The sequence below is a fragment of the Heteronotia binoei genome, chromosome 11, assembly GCF_032191835.1.
Source record: "Heteronotia binoei isolate CCM8104 ecotype False Entrance Well chromosome 11, APGP_CSIRO_Hbin_v1, whole genome shotgun sequence".
NCBI lineage: Eukaryota > Metazoa > Chordata > Lepidosauria > Squamata > Gekkonidae > Heteronotia > Heteronotia binoei.
In genome coordinates this window covers 49,365,001-49,382,470 of record NC_083233.1, presented here as the reverse complement: position 1 = coordinate 49,382,470, position 17,470 = coordinate 49,365,001, and the positions used below count along the sequence as shown (strand labels likewise).

At 42.8% G+C, this 17,470-nt stretch overlaps 1 protein-coding gene across 1 annotated transcript in view; it reads right to left on the bottom strand.

Moving 5' to 3' along the window:
* The window catches only part of MED15 (mediator complex subunit 15), a 48,106-nt gene that overhangs the window by 16,525 nt on the left and 14,111 nt on the right, over positions 1 to 17,470 (bottom strand). The window contains exons 6-10 of the mRNA XM_060249140.1: positions 15,406 to 15,644; positions 13,977 to 14,276; positions 7,226 to 7,399; positions 2,470 to 2,589; positions 2,183 to 2,272 (exon numbers count right to left, since the gene is read on the bottom strand). Of these exons, the coding sequence (XP_060105123.1) occupies positions 2,183 to 2,272; positions 2,470 to 2,589; positions 7,226 to 7,399; positions 13,977 to 14,276; positions 15,406 to 15,644 (923 nt within the window). The remainder of the gene's footprint in view (positions 1 to 2,182; positions 2,273 to 2,469; positions 2,590 to 7,225; positions 7,400 to 13,976; positions 14,277 to 15,405; positions 15,645 to 17,470) is intronic.

Sequence of the window (17,470 nt, the reverse complement as noted above, 5' to 3'; positions counted from 1 at the left end):
TATTCCATGGCCCTTTAACTCTGTTGTTTAATAAGAAATCTTCATTTTTTATCTAGTATAATGGCCCTCCCTCTACATGCAGCTAACAAAGTGGGCTCTAGAAGATGAAGCTTATGCTAGAATAAAAACTTGTCTTTAAAGAAACTCTTAACTATGGTAAGTTAACCAAGCTTTCTTTTTCCTGTTTCACCTGATTTTGAAACACTCCTTTTAATGTAAGCTATCTTTAGCAGTAAAGGTTGAGTTTCCCAACTATGTTTACATTAAAACAGAAACTTTAATTGGTAAAAGAAAAGAAAGTGCATCTGCATTAAGTTCTACCCATATTCTCTATTCCCACAAATGAGAAAATCTTTTGAATGTGTTTAGGGCACTCCCCTGCCCTAGTCTACAAGAGCTGAGGAAAACTGTTCTTCCCAACTTATAGAAAACTCAAATGCTGGCAGCTTTTTATTTAAATGCCCACCAGCAAGTTACACAGCTACTGAGATGGTGCCACACTTCCCAAGTCAAATTGTCATGTGGGATGGAAGGCCAGTTGTCCAACCCAGGTTGGACCTTGACTGCCTAGAGTTCCCTTTTACAGAATAGAACTCTGCCAATTCAGGGGTACCAGATCTGGGCTTTGCTGTCGTAGTACAGTTCTCATAAATAAGTAGTTGTTCTTTCATGTCCAGTTGATGGAGTGCAACCTAGGGTCACAAGTGCTCATGAGCAACCTTGATGTGTGCATCCATCTTTTCATGGATCCAGAACAGGCCAACATCAGCAACTGCATTGAGAAAACAAGACTGTTCTTAGATGATGGCCATCTACTTCCAATGTTTCAAGTAGATGCAATGGTGGGCAAACTGCATTTTGGGAACAATCTCAGCTCAGCAATGGCCTGAGAGCTATTTCCACATCTACAGCCATCTTTCTCTAATATATAAACAGACGTTGCTACCTTTTAAATTGATGAAGAACTTCTTTTATAGATCCATTTTACCAAATGAAACCAATCTAATGAAATGGTTTTGCATTTTTCTTTAGGACTAACAGTTGCAGTTGTGACTATATCCCATTTCATTAGTAAGAGAGATCTATATTCCCAATGTCAGTTGAACCACATTCATGACCTTCATGAAATTACCAACTTCAGCCTCAGTTCTCCCATTGAAAAAAACTGAAACAGCCACCTACCTCATATGTGCAGCGCATGGTCAAAGCCATAAAACTAAAAAAAAAGCTCACACTCAAGAGGACAGAAACCATTCTACAATATTGGTTAAAGCTTACAAGCCCCTTATGATGCAGTCTGGTTCAGTGTAAGGCATGCAACCAGTGCAGGGCTTGTCCTGGCTTTTCTTAGGCTGATACTATCCAAGTCCCATGATGTGCTCCATGCAATTCCTAACAACATGTAACTAGACTGTGTACCATATTGGAAAGAAAATTCCAAAACAGTCAATATGATGCAGTCAATATGATGCGTGTTGGAAGACCAGGGTGAAAATCCACGAACCCTTTGGGTACTGATCTTGGGCAATTAGTTCTCTTACAGTCTAATTCTTAATATTAAAATCCGTAACAAATATTAACATCTATATCAATGCAAGAATGACTGGTTCTGATTGTACAGCAGAAAAACAAAAATGAACAACAGTGAGTTCCAATTGTGTTTAGAACTGGCATTTTGAAGTATGTAACTGTTCCATAGGTTTAATAGTTGAGGTCCTCACTGGACCTCCTGAGCCCACCAGAAGAACCCTAAAGGAAACAAGGATATACTACTTGATCCAGACCTGAAAAGCCCTGCAATGGTTCACTTCAGGGATAAAGAAGGATAACATAGAAGGGAATCTCTGTGCACTGGAGTAGCCTAGACCAGAACAGACTTGGCTGCAGCTGGGCTTAGCAAGCAGGCAGATGCATCATTGAGCTTTTCAGGTGAAAGACTGGAGGTGAGGGATGAGAAAGAGAAGCAACTGTAGTGCACAATTAGGTATAGCATATGGGAGAGAGACAGCAACGTGGACACAGATTTAAATATTCAGGGAGGGACACGAATCCATCTTCTAATGGTAGTGTCAACAGCTGTTGGCACTGAATACACATCTCTCAAGTGACTCTGTAGCCGCTCCCTCCCTCAGAGCTCACTTCCATGTTAGGCACACTTTAATAACCAAAGTCAGGAGCTAACACATAGTCCATTCATGTGAGCTATGAACTCCTTCTGTATCTCTTCCGCAAGAAGGCTGTTGACTGAAGTTCCATGTTTCCAGAAGCTGATCTAAGGGTATTGCAAGAGCTCCCTCCCAAATATTACAAAGCTGAATGATTGGGCTACTCTTACAAGCTGCTAAATGTGCACATCAGAAGTCGAACAGAACCTACAAATCAGCCCTCGGACAATGCAGATGGCTGGCGCAACCTCAGCTAACCCTCGCGCAATCCCCAACTGCAATGTTCGTCAGCTTCAGTAAATACCTGAGGCATTTGCTGTCCACCCAAAGGAATGGTGCTTGGAGGCGTGGCAGATACTGCGGTGGCAGGCGGGAACCGTGGTCTTATTTGCATCCCACCTCGGGCCATAGTTGCGGTGATCATCTTGGGAGGACAGAGGGACAGACAAAAGTAATCGCAAAACGAGAAATGCAGCACACTGGCAGGATGAGAAGCACATGCAGCCTCCAAGGAGGTGAAAACCAGGTGAACTAGTCTCAGGACACCAACTCTGGCATAAACCTGCTCTGGAGAAACTCCTTTTTTGGTTTTGTAAGCCGAGGCCTCTACCTACCAAGGATACCCAGTAGACTGATTGCTATAATCCAAAGGGAAAAAAGGGACCCGTTTTAAAGTGGCTAAGGGTTTGGACCACAAACAGGCTAAAGATTTGATCAGATTTGAATGTTGGCTGCCATAGATCTATACTGGGTGCTAACGTGAGATGCATGGCTTACTCAGTGGGTGCCATCCCCCACCCCATCACATGGTCCCAGGCTGGGTCCATTTTTCCTTGAAGGCTGTGCAGCACAGACAATGACACCCCCCTCACCCTGCACACAGACTCACATACACCGTGGTCTGATATAAGATGCAGGCCCCAGTATGGCACATGGACTCAAGAGTGGCTGAGCCGCCAACTAAGTGGACAAACATTTCTGAGAGCCACTCCCATCCTCTTGTCTCTTTCTGACCCTCAGAATCCTTAGACTAGCCCAGCCATTTGTGGGAATGACAACAGGTGCCCTTATTTAGTGCTCCATGTCAATGGATTGAAGCAGCCACAGCAACGTGTCTTGGGGAGAGAATCACAGAGCTTGAAGTTGCTAACAAAAAAAAAGTTAGAACACACATCAAGACGGAGAAAAGGAAAGCCACAACTTAAAGAAACAGCATCAAAATCAGCACAGCTGTTAGTTTATGAGAGCACAATATTTCCCCTCCCAGCCTGGGGCAGGGAGGAATGGTCTGAAATAGGATTTTAAAAGGGAAATATGAATGACTGGATTTCAGAAACAAACAACATGCATGTTAACACACGCACTCAACATGCAAGAGTCACCACAAAATGCACAATACACACACAGCTTTGGCTTCCAAGCAGATATGGATGATGTTACAGATCGCAGGGACAAGAGGTGCCATCAGAAGCAAAATGTGGTGCAGCAGCAACACAGCCTTGAAGGAAAAGGGGGAGGGGGCACCACTGGCAGAACATGTGCCCTTCCAGGCAGAGCCACACAGTTGCCAGCATGTGCACAGAATGCAAGTGGACCACCTTGGGCCTGTGCCTCTTGCCACACCACACCAAAGGGAAGCCAGCCTGCTGGAGCCCCTTCCTCCAACAGCAAGTGAGCCAGAAGCACATTCAACTCCTCACACAGGTTCTTGATGGAGCAGCTGCTGCTCAGTGCTTTCGTGTTCTGAAACAATGACTCAGCAGGGAAGCAATAGGTACCAGAAGGCAGCAGGAAGCAGTGTTCTTTCCACCACTGGCTCAGGCCTGCCAAGAAATCTCTTTCAAGTGGAACCACTACCTGACTCTGTTACGGTGGGGGAAGTCTATGGGAAAGGGGTTCAAGAGAGACTGCTTGGCAGACACTGAGAACGGAAGGCCCTGGAAATATTTGTTCAAGCAGAAAGAGAAAGATATAAGGGGGACAGCCTGGATCTCCCCCAGGGCAGAAGCCCCAGAAATTTCAAGACCACTTTCCTTGCAAGGAAGAGCAATTCTTCCTCTGGACATTTTTTACAGTGTAGCCAGCAAATTGTTGAATTTGTACAGGTTAGATACAAATCCCTCAACTTGCTAGATAGGGGTCTACACCTCACCTTGCTCCTTCGCCCCACACTCCCAAAACTAAAAAAAAAAAAGAGAGAAAATATTAATTTAAAATGAAAATATTAATTTCATTAACTCCTCTTGTGAGGGGAGGATTGCAAGGATCAACAAAATAGGGACTGTACAGCCCCATTACCTAGTAAAAACACCACAGAAGTGAGTGATTGACAACAACATTTAGTTACAACAGGAGCTTTAATAAAGTTTGGTGGTGTTCATGCCCCACCCCATCTGCCCCAACAGTCTCCAAACTGGAGAGCAGGCAGCCAAGAGTCAAGGTGGGAAATTCAAGTGAGAAATCCAAGTGAAAGGTCAGCCAGCCTGTATGTCAACAATGCCTTGGTTGCCTTTCAAAGGCCCCCAGCGCCATTGCCAGAAAGACCCCTGAATTGTTGTAAGGTAAGGCAGGGGAAACTTTTTTTTGCAAAGCAAAAAGTCATTCTGGTTACTCAGGAGAAAGCAGCCACCAGTCACAGTACAGCAGGGAGGAGATGCATCCTGGTGTTGCACAATGTGAATAATAGTTTCTGAAGATACCATTTGTGTGGAATGAGAAGCACAAAACACACAAAGGTGTCTTCCTGAGAACAAAAACTTAAAATTTCAAGGTTCAAAAATGTGTCCCTCCCCACTAAGCAGCTAAGAACTGGCCCAATTATAAAAAAAAATGTTACTACTGCACCTACATATCTTGTAAAAAGAATATGCAAGTAACCAACCCAAATTCCAGAAGTTTAGCCATGAAGTACTGATCCGTCTCTCCAGGGCTTCCATTTTGATATGGATTGCATCTCCACTGCTGGCTTGAAAGCCCAATCCCTTACATTAGCATAACAGGACCTTCCACAAGTAACAAATCTATTTTTTTCTAATGAGCACAACAGTCCCTTTGTAATGCTTGGAGCCCTTCTCACAACCTTTGTGAATGCCAACCAAGGAAGGGCTCCTCTTAATTGCAAGAACTTCCCAATATGGACCACAATTTCAAATGTCTCTTGTACCATATCAGTCTCTACACTGGCTGACCTCCAAACAGCAGACTTGCCTTAAGATATTTGCAGAACCAAAGGTAGAACTCGAGATGAATCTACAGAAGGAAAAGGTATCTGACAAAAGTAGCTTTGCCTCTTGAAAGCTCATACCCTGAAAAGCTTGTTGGTCTCTAAGATGCTACTGGACTTAGATCTAGCTGTTCTATAAAGGAAAAGGAGACTGTCCACACACAAGTGAATCTCAACAGTTGTGTCTTCCATAGTACCAAATTGTGGATCAGCCTTTAGCTAGGACTCCAGCATGAGCTAGGACTCCTAAGGAGGAGCCCTGTGTGGACAGCCTTGAGTTACCAGAAGCTGACCAGTAGGAAAATGAGCTGAAGCCTTGCTAGGATTCACAGCCAACAGCTGGTGCAGAGCAACAGACAACCTCCAGACCTGATTCCGCAGATGAATCTCAGTTGGTCATTCCCAGCTCACCAGTATTACAACCACAGCTTTAGAGCACATAGACAGAGGCTGAGAACAGAGCTACCGGCAAGATAGAAAGCGTACGCCATGCCTCTTGGCCCGACACCAGCTGCTTACTGATGAAGATCAGTAGTTGTAGGATTCCTTCTGAGCCGGTTGCAAGTGTGACCCTTAGGAATGGAGCTATGAAAACCAGCCAGAGAGGTCTACAAAGGGGAAGCGAGCAAGAGCTGACACACCTTGCATCTGGCTGAAAAGGCCTAGAATCAAGCAAAGAACAGAAGACAGCCCTGCTTCCGCCTCTTCCTACTATCACAGCTGAGAATTCATGAGTCCCATCCCTACTGCGCTCACCTTCCTCACCACTCTTCAGAGAGATGTATTTCTCACATGACCCCAGCCTAATGGCTCCCTCTTGCTGATATCTTGACACTTGTCCTCTCTTAAACCCTACTGGCAGGAGACAAACATCCAGAGCATTCCCAGCAGGAAAAGGTCTGCTCAGCTGCTGGCTTTGTAGTATTTTGGAATCGAGCAAGAAAAAGCTCTTTTTAGAACAGGTTGCATTAAGTGTCTGAGTAAATGGAAAAATGTTTGCATTGCAGGTTTATCACTCACAAGCTTTTCTAGAACAACACTGATAGGGAAACATGTTCCCTTCCTGTATTCATGTCACACCAAGAAGATGAAGCCTGCCACCAGTAATAGACTAACACAGATGACCAGGTTGGAGACAGAAAAGAACTGCTGCCTGGAATATGGGCTACTTCAGGCCAAACTGTGCCACCAAAAAGGTTGCCATGGTTTTACCACCATTTACAAAGTACTTCACAATTCATGGAGGAGGAAAACCACCATGTCAACCAGCTGGAAGTTTAGATCTGAGGCCTCTGCCCTTCCCATCATGGTATCCTCTTCCAGTGTCAAATCAGATTTCCAGCAATTCATCATGTGGCCCCAGAGCTGCATACTTTTGCGCAAACAAGAACCTCCCCTTAACTACTTCCCATCCAAATAAGGCAGCTTCTTAGCACTCACATTACTCAGAGCAGACAGAACATAAAGGGGTACCTAGTCCAAAACTCCTGCAGGGAAATTGCACTGTCTGCATTGGAGGAAAAGGAAGTAAAACAACTGGGAGCTTTTCAAATGCTCCAGAAACAACCCAAAATTCCCAGGAGTTCCGTCAGCAGCCTGGCTCCAACAGGCAGCCACTACTAGGTGCATGGCCGCATCATTCAGGCCAACCTAGTCACCCCAGACATGCACAGAAAGCCCCAAAAAATCTTGCCTCCATCACAAGGCAAAGGGGACTGCAGGGGGAAAAGAAGGCTCAAAGCCTTCATCTGAAAGCCACCAGGAACCTCCTTCATGCTACCTTGGCATGCAACTTGCCACCAGCCTGGGCTTGTGTGCTCAGGGGTGTGTGACTTACCTGTCCTGATGCTCCCATCTGAGCAGCCTGGGCCTGAGCAGCTGCCTGTTGTTGCTGTTGCTGCTGCTGTTGTTGCTGTAGCTGCTGCTGATTTCTTACCTTGAGAAACAAAATAAAGCACCACGTTCTGCAGAAATCTAGCCACCTGAGGCTTCCAAACATCCACCTGACTTCCTGGAAAACTCTGTGAAAGCCATCTGTGACTCTTAAACCTATGAAGTGTCTCATGTGACAGTCTGGTCCAACTAGCACTGCACTGTTTGTTCCAACTGGAAGTGGCCCTCAAGGGTCTCAGGTAATGAAGAGATAGTTCAGCCTTGCTAGCCAAGATCCTTTGAACTGGAGATGCATATCAACAGCATGCAATTTAATGTGCCAATTGTTTTAAGTCTAAACGATGAAAAGTTTCTTGTGTGCAATTAGGATTTGGACCAGTGGAATAAGGAATGAGAAATATTCAAACTAATTGCTTGGAAGTTGGGAAACTGGCTTTTAAAAATATTAATGCAATCAAGTATAGATGAGAATTTTTTCCTATTCAATATCACCACAGATATTGGAGGAAAAGGAAAAGTGAGTGATATAGGACATGTTCAAAGCCTATAATAGGAGTATATTTATAAGTAAAGCTGCAAATTTACAGAGAAAAGTAGAAAGTCAAGAATTAAGAGTAATAGCAAAGCTTATATCTCAAGAAATGATTCATAAATCAGCAGGGGACACTCAGACTCTGAGAAATACTGAACTTTTGAAAGCTCAGTTAGAATTAAAAAGAGCCTATAAACTTAAGAATATGATTAATTCAATTAAACAGAAACCTCTTGAAACTCGGGAATAAGCCATCTAAACAGTTAGCATATGTTTCACAGAAAGAAAAGCAAAATATATTACAAAAGATTTATAAAATCTAGAGATGTAATGCCACAGTTTAAAATCTTCTATGAAAAACTCTTCACCTCTGGTCAACCTAATATAAAGCTTATAAGGTTAAGATTCCTAAGGTAATGCAGTAGGATGTAAATACTTTGGAAGCACTATTTACTATGGAGAAGATAACAGGTGTTATAAAGGATTAAAAAAAACAATAAGGTACCAGGCCTAGATGGCCTTACTCCTGAATTTTATAAAACATTTCTACAAAAAACTGGAAGGCCATTATTGACAGTGATGAAATCAGACAACACTCAGACAGGAGATCCCCATTTCATGGGAAAGAAGACAAATTTTACTCATCCCTAAACCAGGAAAGGATCTATCCATGTTCAGCTTATATTGACCTATTTACCTGCTTAACCAGGATTTTAATACATAGCCGTTATGTTAGCAAAGAGATTGGATAATGTTATTACTAAATATATTGAACAAGACCAAAAGGGGTTCTCTCCAAAAACCCCTTTATCAGGAGGGTTACAAATGTAATATATAAAGGGCAAATTAAAGCATGACTATATTGTTCAATTTACAAAAGTATTTGGTTTAGGACAAAAAATTGGAAATTGGATATCATATATAAATCTTCATGGCCAAGAGTCCTCATTAATGGTAAGTTATCAGATAAATTATCCCTTCCTAGAAGTACGTGTCAGGCCTGTCTTTTCTCATCCCTTTTGTTTGCTTTGACCATAGAACCACTAGCAATTGAAGTCAGGGACAATGGAAAGATTGCAGGAGTTAGTTTTGGGAATCTGATCTCTAAAATGTGTTTATATGCAAATGAACACAGTGCCTAGACCAAGACATTCCATTGTGGAAGTTATGAATTCGATACATTTATTTGGGGCTGTTTCAGATTATAAGGTGAATTTACGGAAGTTGGAATGGTTGGGCTTAAATATGTCTTTAGCACAAAAGAATTATACTGCTCAGATCTGCTTTGTAAGTAAAGTAAGTAAGTAAAGTAAATTTATTTTTGTATCCTGCCCTCCCCTGCCAAAGGCGGGCTCAGGGCGGCTCACAGACATGGGACAACCATGATTTGGATAAAATACAATCAAGACAAAACAAGTTAAAATACAATTAGGTTACATAGGTTAGTTAAAAGATAAAATAGGTATTATAAATTAAAATTAAGTTAGGTGCTACAGTTCACAATCGTATATAAGATGGCTAGATGGCTACAGATCAGTTTAGCCGGGTTCTATCTTAAAAGCAAGCTGAAAGAGGATGGTTTTGCAAGCCCTGTGGAACTGATTCAGGTCCCGCAGGGCTCGCACCATCTCTGGAAGTTGATTCCACCATCGGGGGGCCACTGCTGAAAAGGCTTGCTCCCTCGTTGTCTTCAATCTAGCCTCTCTTGGCCCAGGGATTTTTAATACGTTTTGAGAACTAGATCTCAGTGCTCTCTGGGGAACATATGGGGAGAGGCGGTCCCTAAGGTAGGCAGGTCCTCGGCCATATAGGGCTTTAAAGGTAATAACCAGCACCTTATAGCGAACACGGTACACAACCGGTAGCCAGTGCAGGTCCCGCAGCTGAGGCTGCACGTGTTCCCACCGGGGTAGTCCCACCAACAGCCTAGCCGCCACGTTCTGCACTACCTGAAGTTTCCGTGTTCAGTATAAGGGCAGCCCCATGTAGAGGGCATTACAGTAGTCTAGTCTCGAGGTGACCGTTGCGTGGATCACAGTTGCTAGGTCGCTGCGTTCCAAGAAGGGAGCCAACTGCCTCGCCCTCCTAAGATGGAAAAAGGCGGATCTGTCAGTGGCAGCTATCTGGGCCTCCATTGATAAGGAGGATTCCAGTAGCACTCCCAGGCTTTTGACTCTGCGCACTGGTATCAGTGGCGCACCGTCAAAAGCCGGTAGGGTGATCTCCCCTCCTGGCCCGCCGCAGCCCACGCAAAGGACCTCAGTCTTCGCCGGATTCAACTTCAGCCCACTCAGCCTGAGCCAGTCAGCCACGGCTTGTAACGCCCGGTCCAGATTTATAGGGGCATCGCCAGTCCAGCCGTCCATCAATAGATAGAGCTGGGTATCATCAGCGTATTGATGACAACCGAGCCCATACCTCCGTGCAATCTGGGCAAGGGGGCGCATATAGATGTTGAACAACATCGGGGAGAGGACTGCCCCCTGAGGCACCCCACAATGAAGTGGGTGTCTCTGAGACAGCTCCCCCCCAATTGCCACCCTTTGTCCCCGACCTTCAAGGAAGGAGGAGAGCCACTGTAAGGCTAGCCCCCGAATTCCTGCGTCGGCGAGGCGGCGGGTCAGCAGCCGATGATCGACCATATTGAACGCAGCCGATAGGTCTAGCAGCAGCAATACTGCCGAGCCGCCTCGATCCAGTTGCCGCCGGAGGTCATCCATGAGGGCGACCAAGACTGTCTCTGTCCCATGGCCCGGGCGGAAGCCGGACTGGCATGGGTCCAGGGTGGAAGCGTCATCCAAAAAATCCTGTAACTGCAACGCCACGGCCCTCTCAATAATTTTGCCCAAAAAGGACAAGTTTGAGACTGGTCGGTAGGATGCCAATTCGGCCAGGTCTGATGTAGCTTTTTTCAGGAGGGGGCGGACCACTGCCTCTTTCAGGGGTGTTGGAAAAGCACCCTCTGAAAGAGATCAATTTATGATGTCCCGTATAGGACATCTTCTCCTCCTGGCAAGCCTTGATTAGCCAGGAGGGACATGGGTCCAGATCGCAAGTTGTGGATCGTGCAGTGCCAAGAAAATAGTATAGAAAATAGTAAATAGTATGTCCAATTAAATATCTAGGAATCTGGTTAAAACACAACCTTGATTCTATTATGGAATACAATCACCAAAAATTATTCGAGGAAATCAAAAAGGAGCTAGTATTTTGGTATACTCTATTTCTTTTTTGGTATGGTAGACTAGCAATGCTCAAAAGGAATATTTTACCCAGAATCTTGTTTTTATTTATTAATTTAACATTACCTGTGGAAATGTATATCTTTAAAGTCTGGGAACAAGTATTTAAAGAATTCATTTGGTTAGGGAAAATCCTAGAGTGGCTATGAAAACTCTAATAAGATCAGGAGTCAAATGAGGATTGGAAGTACCTCACATTACTACATATTATATAGTGGTACCTCACATTGCTACATATTATATAGCTAAAATGACAGAATGGTACACATGTGTTAAAAAAAAATCAATATTTGGAAATTTTCTTAAAGATGGTTTAAAACTGAAAGATCTGATATGATAATAGAAAACTTACTATCATCCTATTATATATTCAGCATTGGGTTATTTGGAAAAAGTTATTTATTTTATCAGATTTATATCCCGCCCTCCCCTAACGGGCTCAGGGCGGCTGAGTTAAAGGGTAAAGTTAAAGGGTAGTTTACTCCGTGTTGTCTCAGATGACATCAATATTATTTAATGAACAGATACAAGATCTATCTAATTTAGGTGATCTCCAAACCTGGATAAATACTGACTTGGATACTTTAGAGACATTAATTATATGTCAACATGTTATCATATGAAGAGATGAAGATGGGGAGGATAAAACTCGCATTATTTCTATTTTTCAAATCAGACATTTAGGACATGCACTTTTAAGGAAATATATAGATCTAAGATTTAAAATATATTTTGAATTATTGTTCTCTGGTAATGTCAAAGGTGCTATTGCATTGTTGTGTTCTTGACTAATTAATATGGACAGTAGGCCATTGAATTATACTAGAAAAGAAAGGATTTGCAAATTACAATCACAGAAAAGGAATGGGGTTTGGCTTTAGGAAAGAGCTATTCCTAGACTACTGTCAACTAGTCTTGAAGAAATCATGTATAAATTATTTCTCCAATGGTACCTAATTCCCCATAAATTAGCCCTTATGTATAGTATAACAGAGGATAAGTGCAGGAGATGTAATAATTCCTCTGCAGTTAATGGTCCATATTTTCTGGTCTTGCCCTAAGATTCAAACATTTTGGAAGATAGTGGTAAATTAGGTTAACGAAATGCAGGTTAGGGAAACACCTTATGAAACAAAATTAATTTATCTGGGTTGGGTTTTATTTAGAGATTATAAAGGTAATTCAGATTTGGAAATAGTACTATTTATTTATAGCAACAAGGATGAAAAAAGCCAGAAATCACCACCTATTATTGAGTGGCTTAACAAGTTCTTGCTTATTGCACTGTTATCTAAATTAACATACTATCAAAGGGCTAGTAGGAGTAGCTCTATGGAACCTGATTTATTTACTAAATTTTGTATATTATTCATTTATTTTTGGAAGGAAAAAATATATCAGATACCCATTTGCTTATTATGATTTCTTGTAAAAGTACTGGGGAATTTGTTCAGTGTATGTAATGACGTTGTGTGTATATACGCACACGTATGCATACTGAGTATATGTTTGTGTTGAAATATTATTATTATTATTATTATTATTGCTGTTGTAGATTTTCCGGGTTGTGTGGCCATGGCCTTGTGAGACCTGCAACTGTGACTGGCATCCTCAGAGGTGTAACCTAGAAAACTGGAGTTCTCTCTGGGTCAAATTGAGAAAAAGTCGGTAGGCATGTAATTTAGATCTACTCGGGCAGGTGGGCTGAGTCATTATCTTGCTAATTATTAATAATTTTAAAAAACCAACTAATTGCTTGCCTGACAGAAGCCTACCAAAGGTATGATATATAAATGGAATGGTAGCCAGGCTTAATGGCAAAGCCCTGGCATCTACAGAGAGGGGAAGTATCAGAAGATGTGGTCAGATTATTGGCCACAAGGGGCCACTTTGGAATATATCCTAAATCAGATGACCACAGTTAATTGGTATATTAACAACACATGATTAGCCTACTTGGTCTCATTTACAAATACCAAAGACAAGGAAGCTGCAATTATTCTGTATTCTGCATTTGCACTCTGAAATTATTGCTCCTAAACATGGAAACCCTGATCTTAAATCCCTGATGTACAGATCTGGAGGTTATAAGAGCTGAAAAACTCAAAGGCAATCAAAGTCCCACCTTCCTGTTCAGCAGGAAATCCTATCTGTTGCCTTAGGCAGTGATATCACAAAAAAATGTGGGTGGGACTACTCTTAGTCCTGCTTGGGAAACTCCCACCTATAACCACTGTGGAAGAAGGCAGAGGGATGTCAGTGATTTGAGGTGGCTGCATCTGATATGGGAACAAAAAATCCTCAGATACTGTCTTCTATTCAACAACTGTCTATTGCCTGTTCTACATGTATTGTAAGAAGACATCTTTCAAAATTATATGAAAAGCAATTCATGTAGAAGTCAGGGATTGAAATCCCTTCTGGATTTTGACTTCTCCCCTCCCCCCATCTAATCAGTGGGCACTTTGGATATATTTTAAAGAATCTTTCCAACATGAAAGAAGAAATTAAGAAATTTTTAGTAGCAAGAAAGCACAGGATCTTTGCAAACTGTACCAAACATCTCACAAGGCCACTTGCGTAGCTCTGGCCTAATGTGTCATATGGGCCTGCCACAGGCTTTGCATGGAAGAACAGAGACAGTGCCAAGCTATAAAGTGACACAGTGGCAAGCAGTAAGCAGCTCTTAAAACAAAGCAGCTGAACTGAAAAACTCATACAGATATTGGCTGTAGATGGAACTGCCTAATTACTCTGATCCTTCTAGTCGAGAATGGTCTATTCTCATTGACAGCTGCTTCTCTCAAGGCGTCTGGCAGAATACGGTTTCCTGCAGTCCTACTGAGGGCAGAATATAGGACCTCTACCTTCCTGCTCTCTCTACAGCTGGCCCTCTGCTGGCCATGGGCTTTGGCACTTACATGTATGACTTTTAACTGCTGTGGTGTTAGAGGCATGACCTGACTAGGAATCTGCCCTGGGACTGTCTGTGCCTGAGACACCATTGGCTGTGGTGGAAGCTGAGACAGCTGAGCTTGTGCCACTTGTTGCTGCTGTGGCTGTTGTTGCATCTGCTGTTGCATTGCCTGCTGCTGTTGCTGCTGCTGCTGTTGTTGTTGTTGCTGCTGCTGTTGCTGCTGCTGAGCCTGGATAGCTTGAGCTGCCTGCTGCTGTATTTGCTGCATCTGAGCAATTCGCTGTAGTTGATGCTGCTGTTGCATCTAGAAATCGGAAATATTTGAAAGACACAAATTTCAAGAGTCACTACCATCTGTTCAGCAGGGGCCAATAACAGGAAAGAGGCCCTCATGCTGAGCATGACATGAAAGGATTTTGAGTCAAGTTCACTTTAACAAAGGATGCATTTGCTGAGGGGAGGGAGAAGAGACACCTCTTGGAGGTCTTATTCAGAAGACCACTTCTTTGGCCATCCCTGTCTTGTTCTTTACCCCCTCTTAAACTTCTACCCCACCCAAAAGGCCAGCTTCAAAGAACTCCAATAACCCAGCATCTCCATCAGTTCTGTCGGCTTCCTAAAATATCTTAGAAAGGGGCAGGGAGTGCCCAACTCAAGTGAAATGCAGGCAAACATACTATTCAAAGATCATACATTCTTCCTTAAAGGACAGCAAATGCTGGTGCCGCATTCTGCTTAATTTGATTCTTCCCTCTCATACCTAAATCAGATTTGCTAGTGCAGTGATTATGCTCCACATCATTTTCTTCCTCCCTGCCAGAAAGCAAGCTCAAGACTAGATTCACCAGGAAAGCTGGTGGCTTATTATAATTCTGCCTCCAAAGAGAACTGATTACATACATTTGAAAAAGTAATTGGGAAATTATAGGCCCGTTAGCAGAAAGCTCATTCCAGGTAAAATAGCGGAAAGCACATTAAAGATACATACAGAAGAACAAGGCTTGCTGAGCAAGAACTGAAATTCAAGAGTTTCTTGAAGCCACCCGAAAGGAATTCTTGTCTCAACAACTTTCTGGAATTCTTTGACAATGTAAACACATGGGAACTTAAACTATATTTGAGATTTCCAAAAAAGCTGCAAATCCAAAAATCCAAGAGATTTCCACAAAGTTGGAATTCCAAAAATGTGGAAGCATCTGACTGGCCACTATGGAAAACTGAAGGAGACAGGCCATCGTGGCTTGATCCAGCTGGTCTCTTCTTGTGGGCTTATTTATCTTTATATTTCTGCCTAACCCTGGAGAACAGGAGTGGCACAAATACCTGGGTAATGCCCCATGCAACTGCACTGCGGGTTCACAGGCTGAGCTGCAACTCACAAGCACCCCAGACCCCTGGAAAAGCCTTCCCTTGCTTACTACTCTTTTCATTACCTGCTGTTGACTTTGTTGCTGCAACTGCATTTTCAGCAAGTGCTGCTGTTGTTGTTGCTGCTGCTGGACTGCTTGCATTTGGTGCTGCTGTACCATTGCTGCAGCCTGCTGCTGAGCCTGGAACTGCTGTTGCAGGGCATTCTGCTGGGCCTGAAACTGCTGCTGCTGTTGCTGCTGCAAAGCCTGCTGCTGCTGGACTGGGAACTGCTGTTGTGCCATCTGCTGGAGCTGAAGCTGAGCTGAGAATACAAAAGGTAAGAAGACTTGAGTGGCAAAATCAGTGGACTCCACTGCAGGGCAGCCAGCTCAGACTTCTGCTTACAATTAAATGTCTGCTCCTATCAGGCCAACCATGTGTTAGCCTGCTTTGCACTCCTACTTTAAATACGATTTTGCATTAGCAAGAATTTGAGGAGCACAAGAGTGAGAACAAAAGCAAAAAATGTCTTAGCCATGAACAGTGGTGACAAACTCCATCCCCCCATCCCTGCTTAATGATAGCATAGGATACACACACAGAAGGCCACTGCTTCACACCCTTAACCAAGGTGTTAAGTGGTAAAAAGTTATCTCAACATAAATTGCATTTTCTTAGATGATTATAAAAGTGTTCAGGTTCCATGATCATAGCTATACAAAAACCGCAGCTTTAAAGAGTTTTTTCTTATTTAGAGCTCTCTGTATCACATGCAATAACACAGAGGTGGCCAAACTGTGGCTCTTTCACACATATTGTGTGGCTTTCGAAGCCCCCACCACCTTGGAGAAGACATTTGTCTCTTTAAATCATTTCTCCAAGCCAAGCCAGCCAGCGGCTTGAAGAACACATGTAAAGTTAAAGCTGCTTTCTTTCTATGTCTCTCTTTCCTCCCCCTCATCTATTTGCTTCCCTCCCTTCTCTCAAACATCTGACGTTCATGTCTTGTGGCTCTTATGTCAAGCAAGTTTGGCCACCCCTGCAACAACACATACAGTGGTGTTTATGTAAGTAAACCTGTGTTTCTGTTCTACAATGGTGTTTCCTCTTTTTTTTTGCTATTAACAATACTTTATTTTTCATTTTATGAATTTTGCAAAGAATAACCATATCAAAAAAACAAGAAACAAATCTGAGAATTTGAACAGGAACAATATCTGCATGGACAGACACACCAGGTAAGACACAAGCTTACAAATAATACAGGTGAAGTCAAAATTAAACAGAGTAAAAAAATGCAGAATTTTGCTAGTGTTAGCATTAAAAGATTGAAACACAGAATCTTTATAAATAAACTCTAAGAAGGGCTCCCACATAGTATAAAATGAAGAGTCAAAATGAGGGTTTTGAATACAATGAATATGATCAGTAAGCCTTTCCATTACAAAAAAATCCCATACAACCTTAAACCAATTAGAGAGCTTAGGGGATTCTTAGGAGATTCCGTGATCCACATAATGTGTTTCCTCTTGATGTTGAGGAAACATCTGTAAACATGAGCACACATTTAATGGTATTTAATTGGTATTAAGTGCCTAATTTTCATGGTACCCTTTCTGGTCTACAGAGCCCTCTGAAATTAAATGAAACAATAACGATGAAGACTCTCTCATGGTCCATCCCTAGAGCAGTGGAACTCAACTCATTAGTTAGGCACTAAATTGGATTGTGGAGCCCCACCTCCCCTAGGTTGTCAGTCTCTCTACAGCTGCTTAAAACACTGGTTTGAAGTCTTCTATGTACGTAGAAGGGGAAAACATGGAGCTGTGTTACTACATGTTATGTACTGACATAAAAAGCTGCAATTGATGTGACTTTCAATGCTTCTGCTTGCAAAGGGGCCAACATTTGCCAGAACAGATTTGCCAGGGAGGTGCCGTGACTCAATGGCAGAGCAGCTGCTTGGCAGACAGAAAGTCCCAGTTTCAATCCCCAGCATCTTGGTAGGGGATGTGAGAGACCTTAACCCAAGATCCTGGAGAGGCACTGCCAGTCTGAGTAGATTGCACCAATCTTTGTGGACCAAGGGTCTGATTCAATAAAAAGCAGCTTCATGTGTGTTCAAAATGATATACTTGTATAAGAATA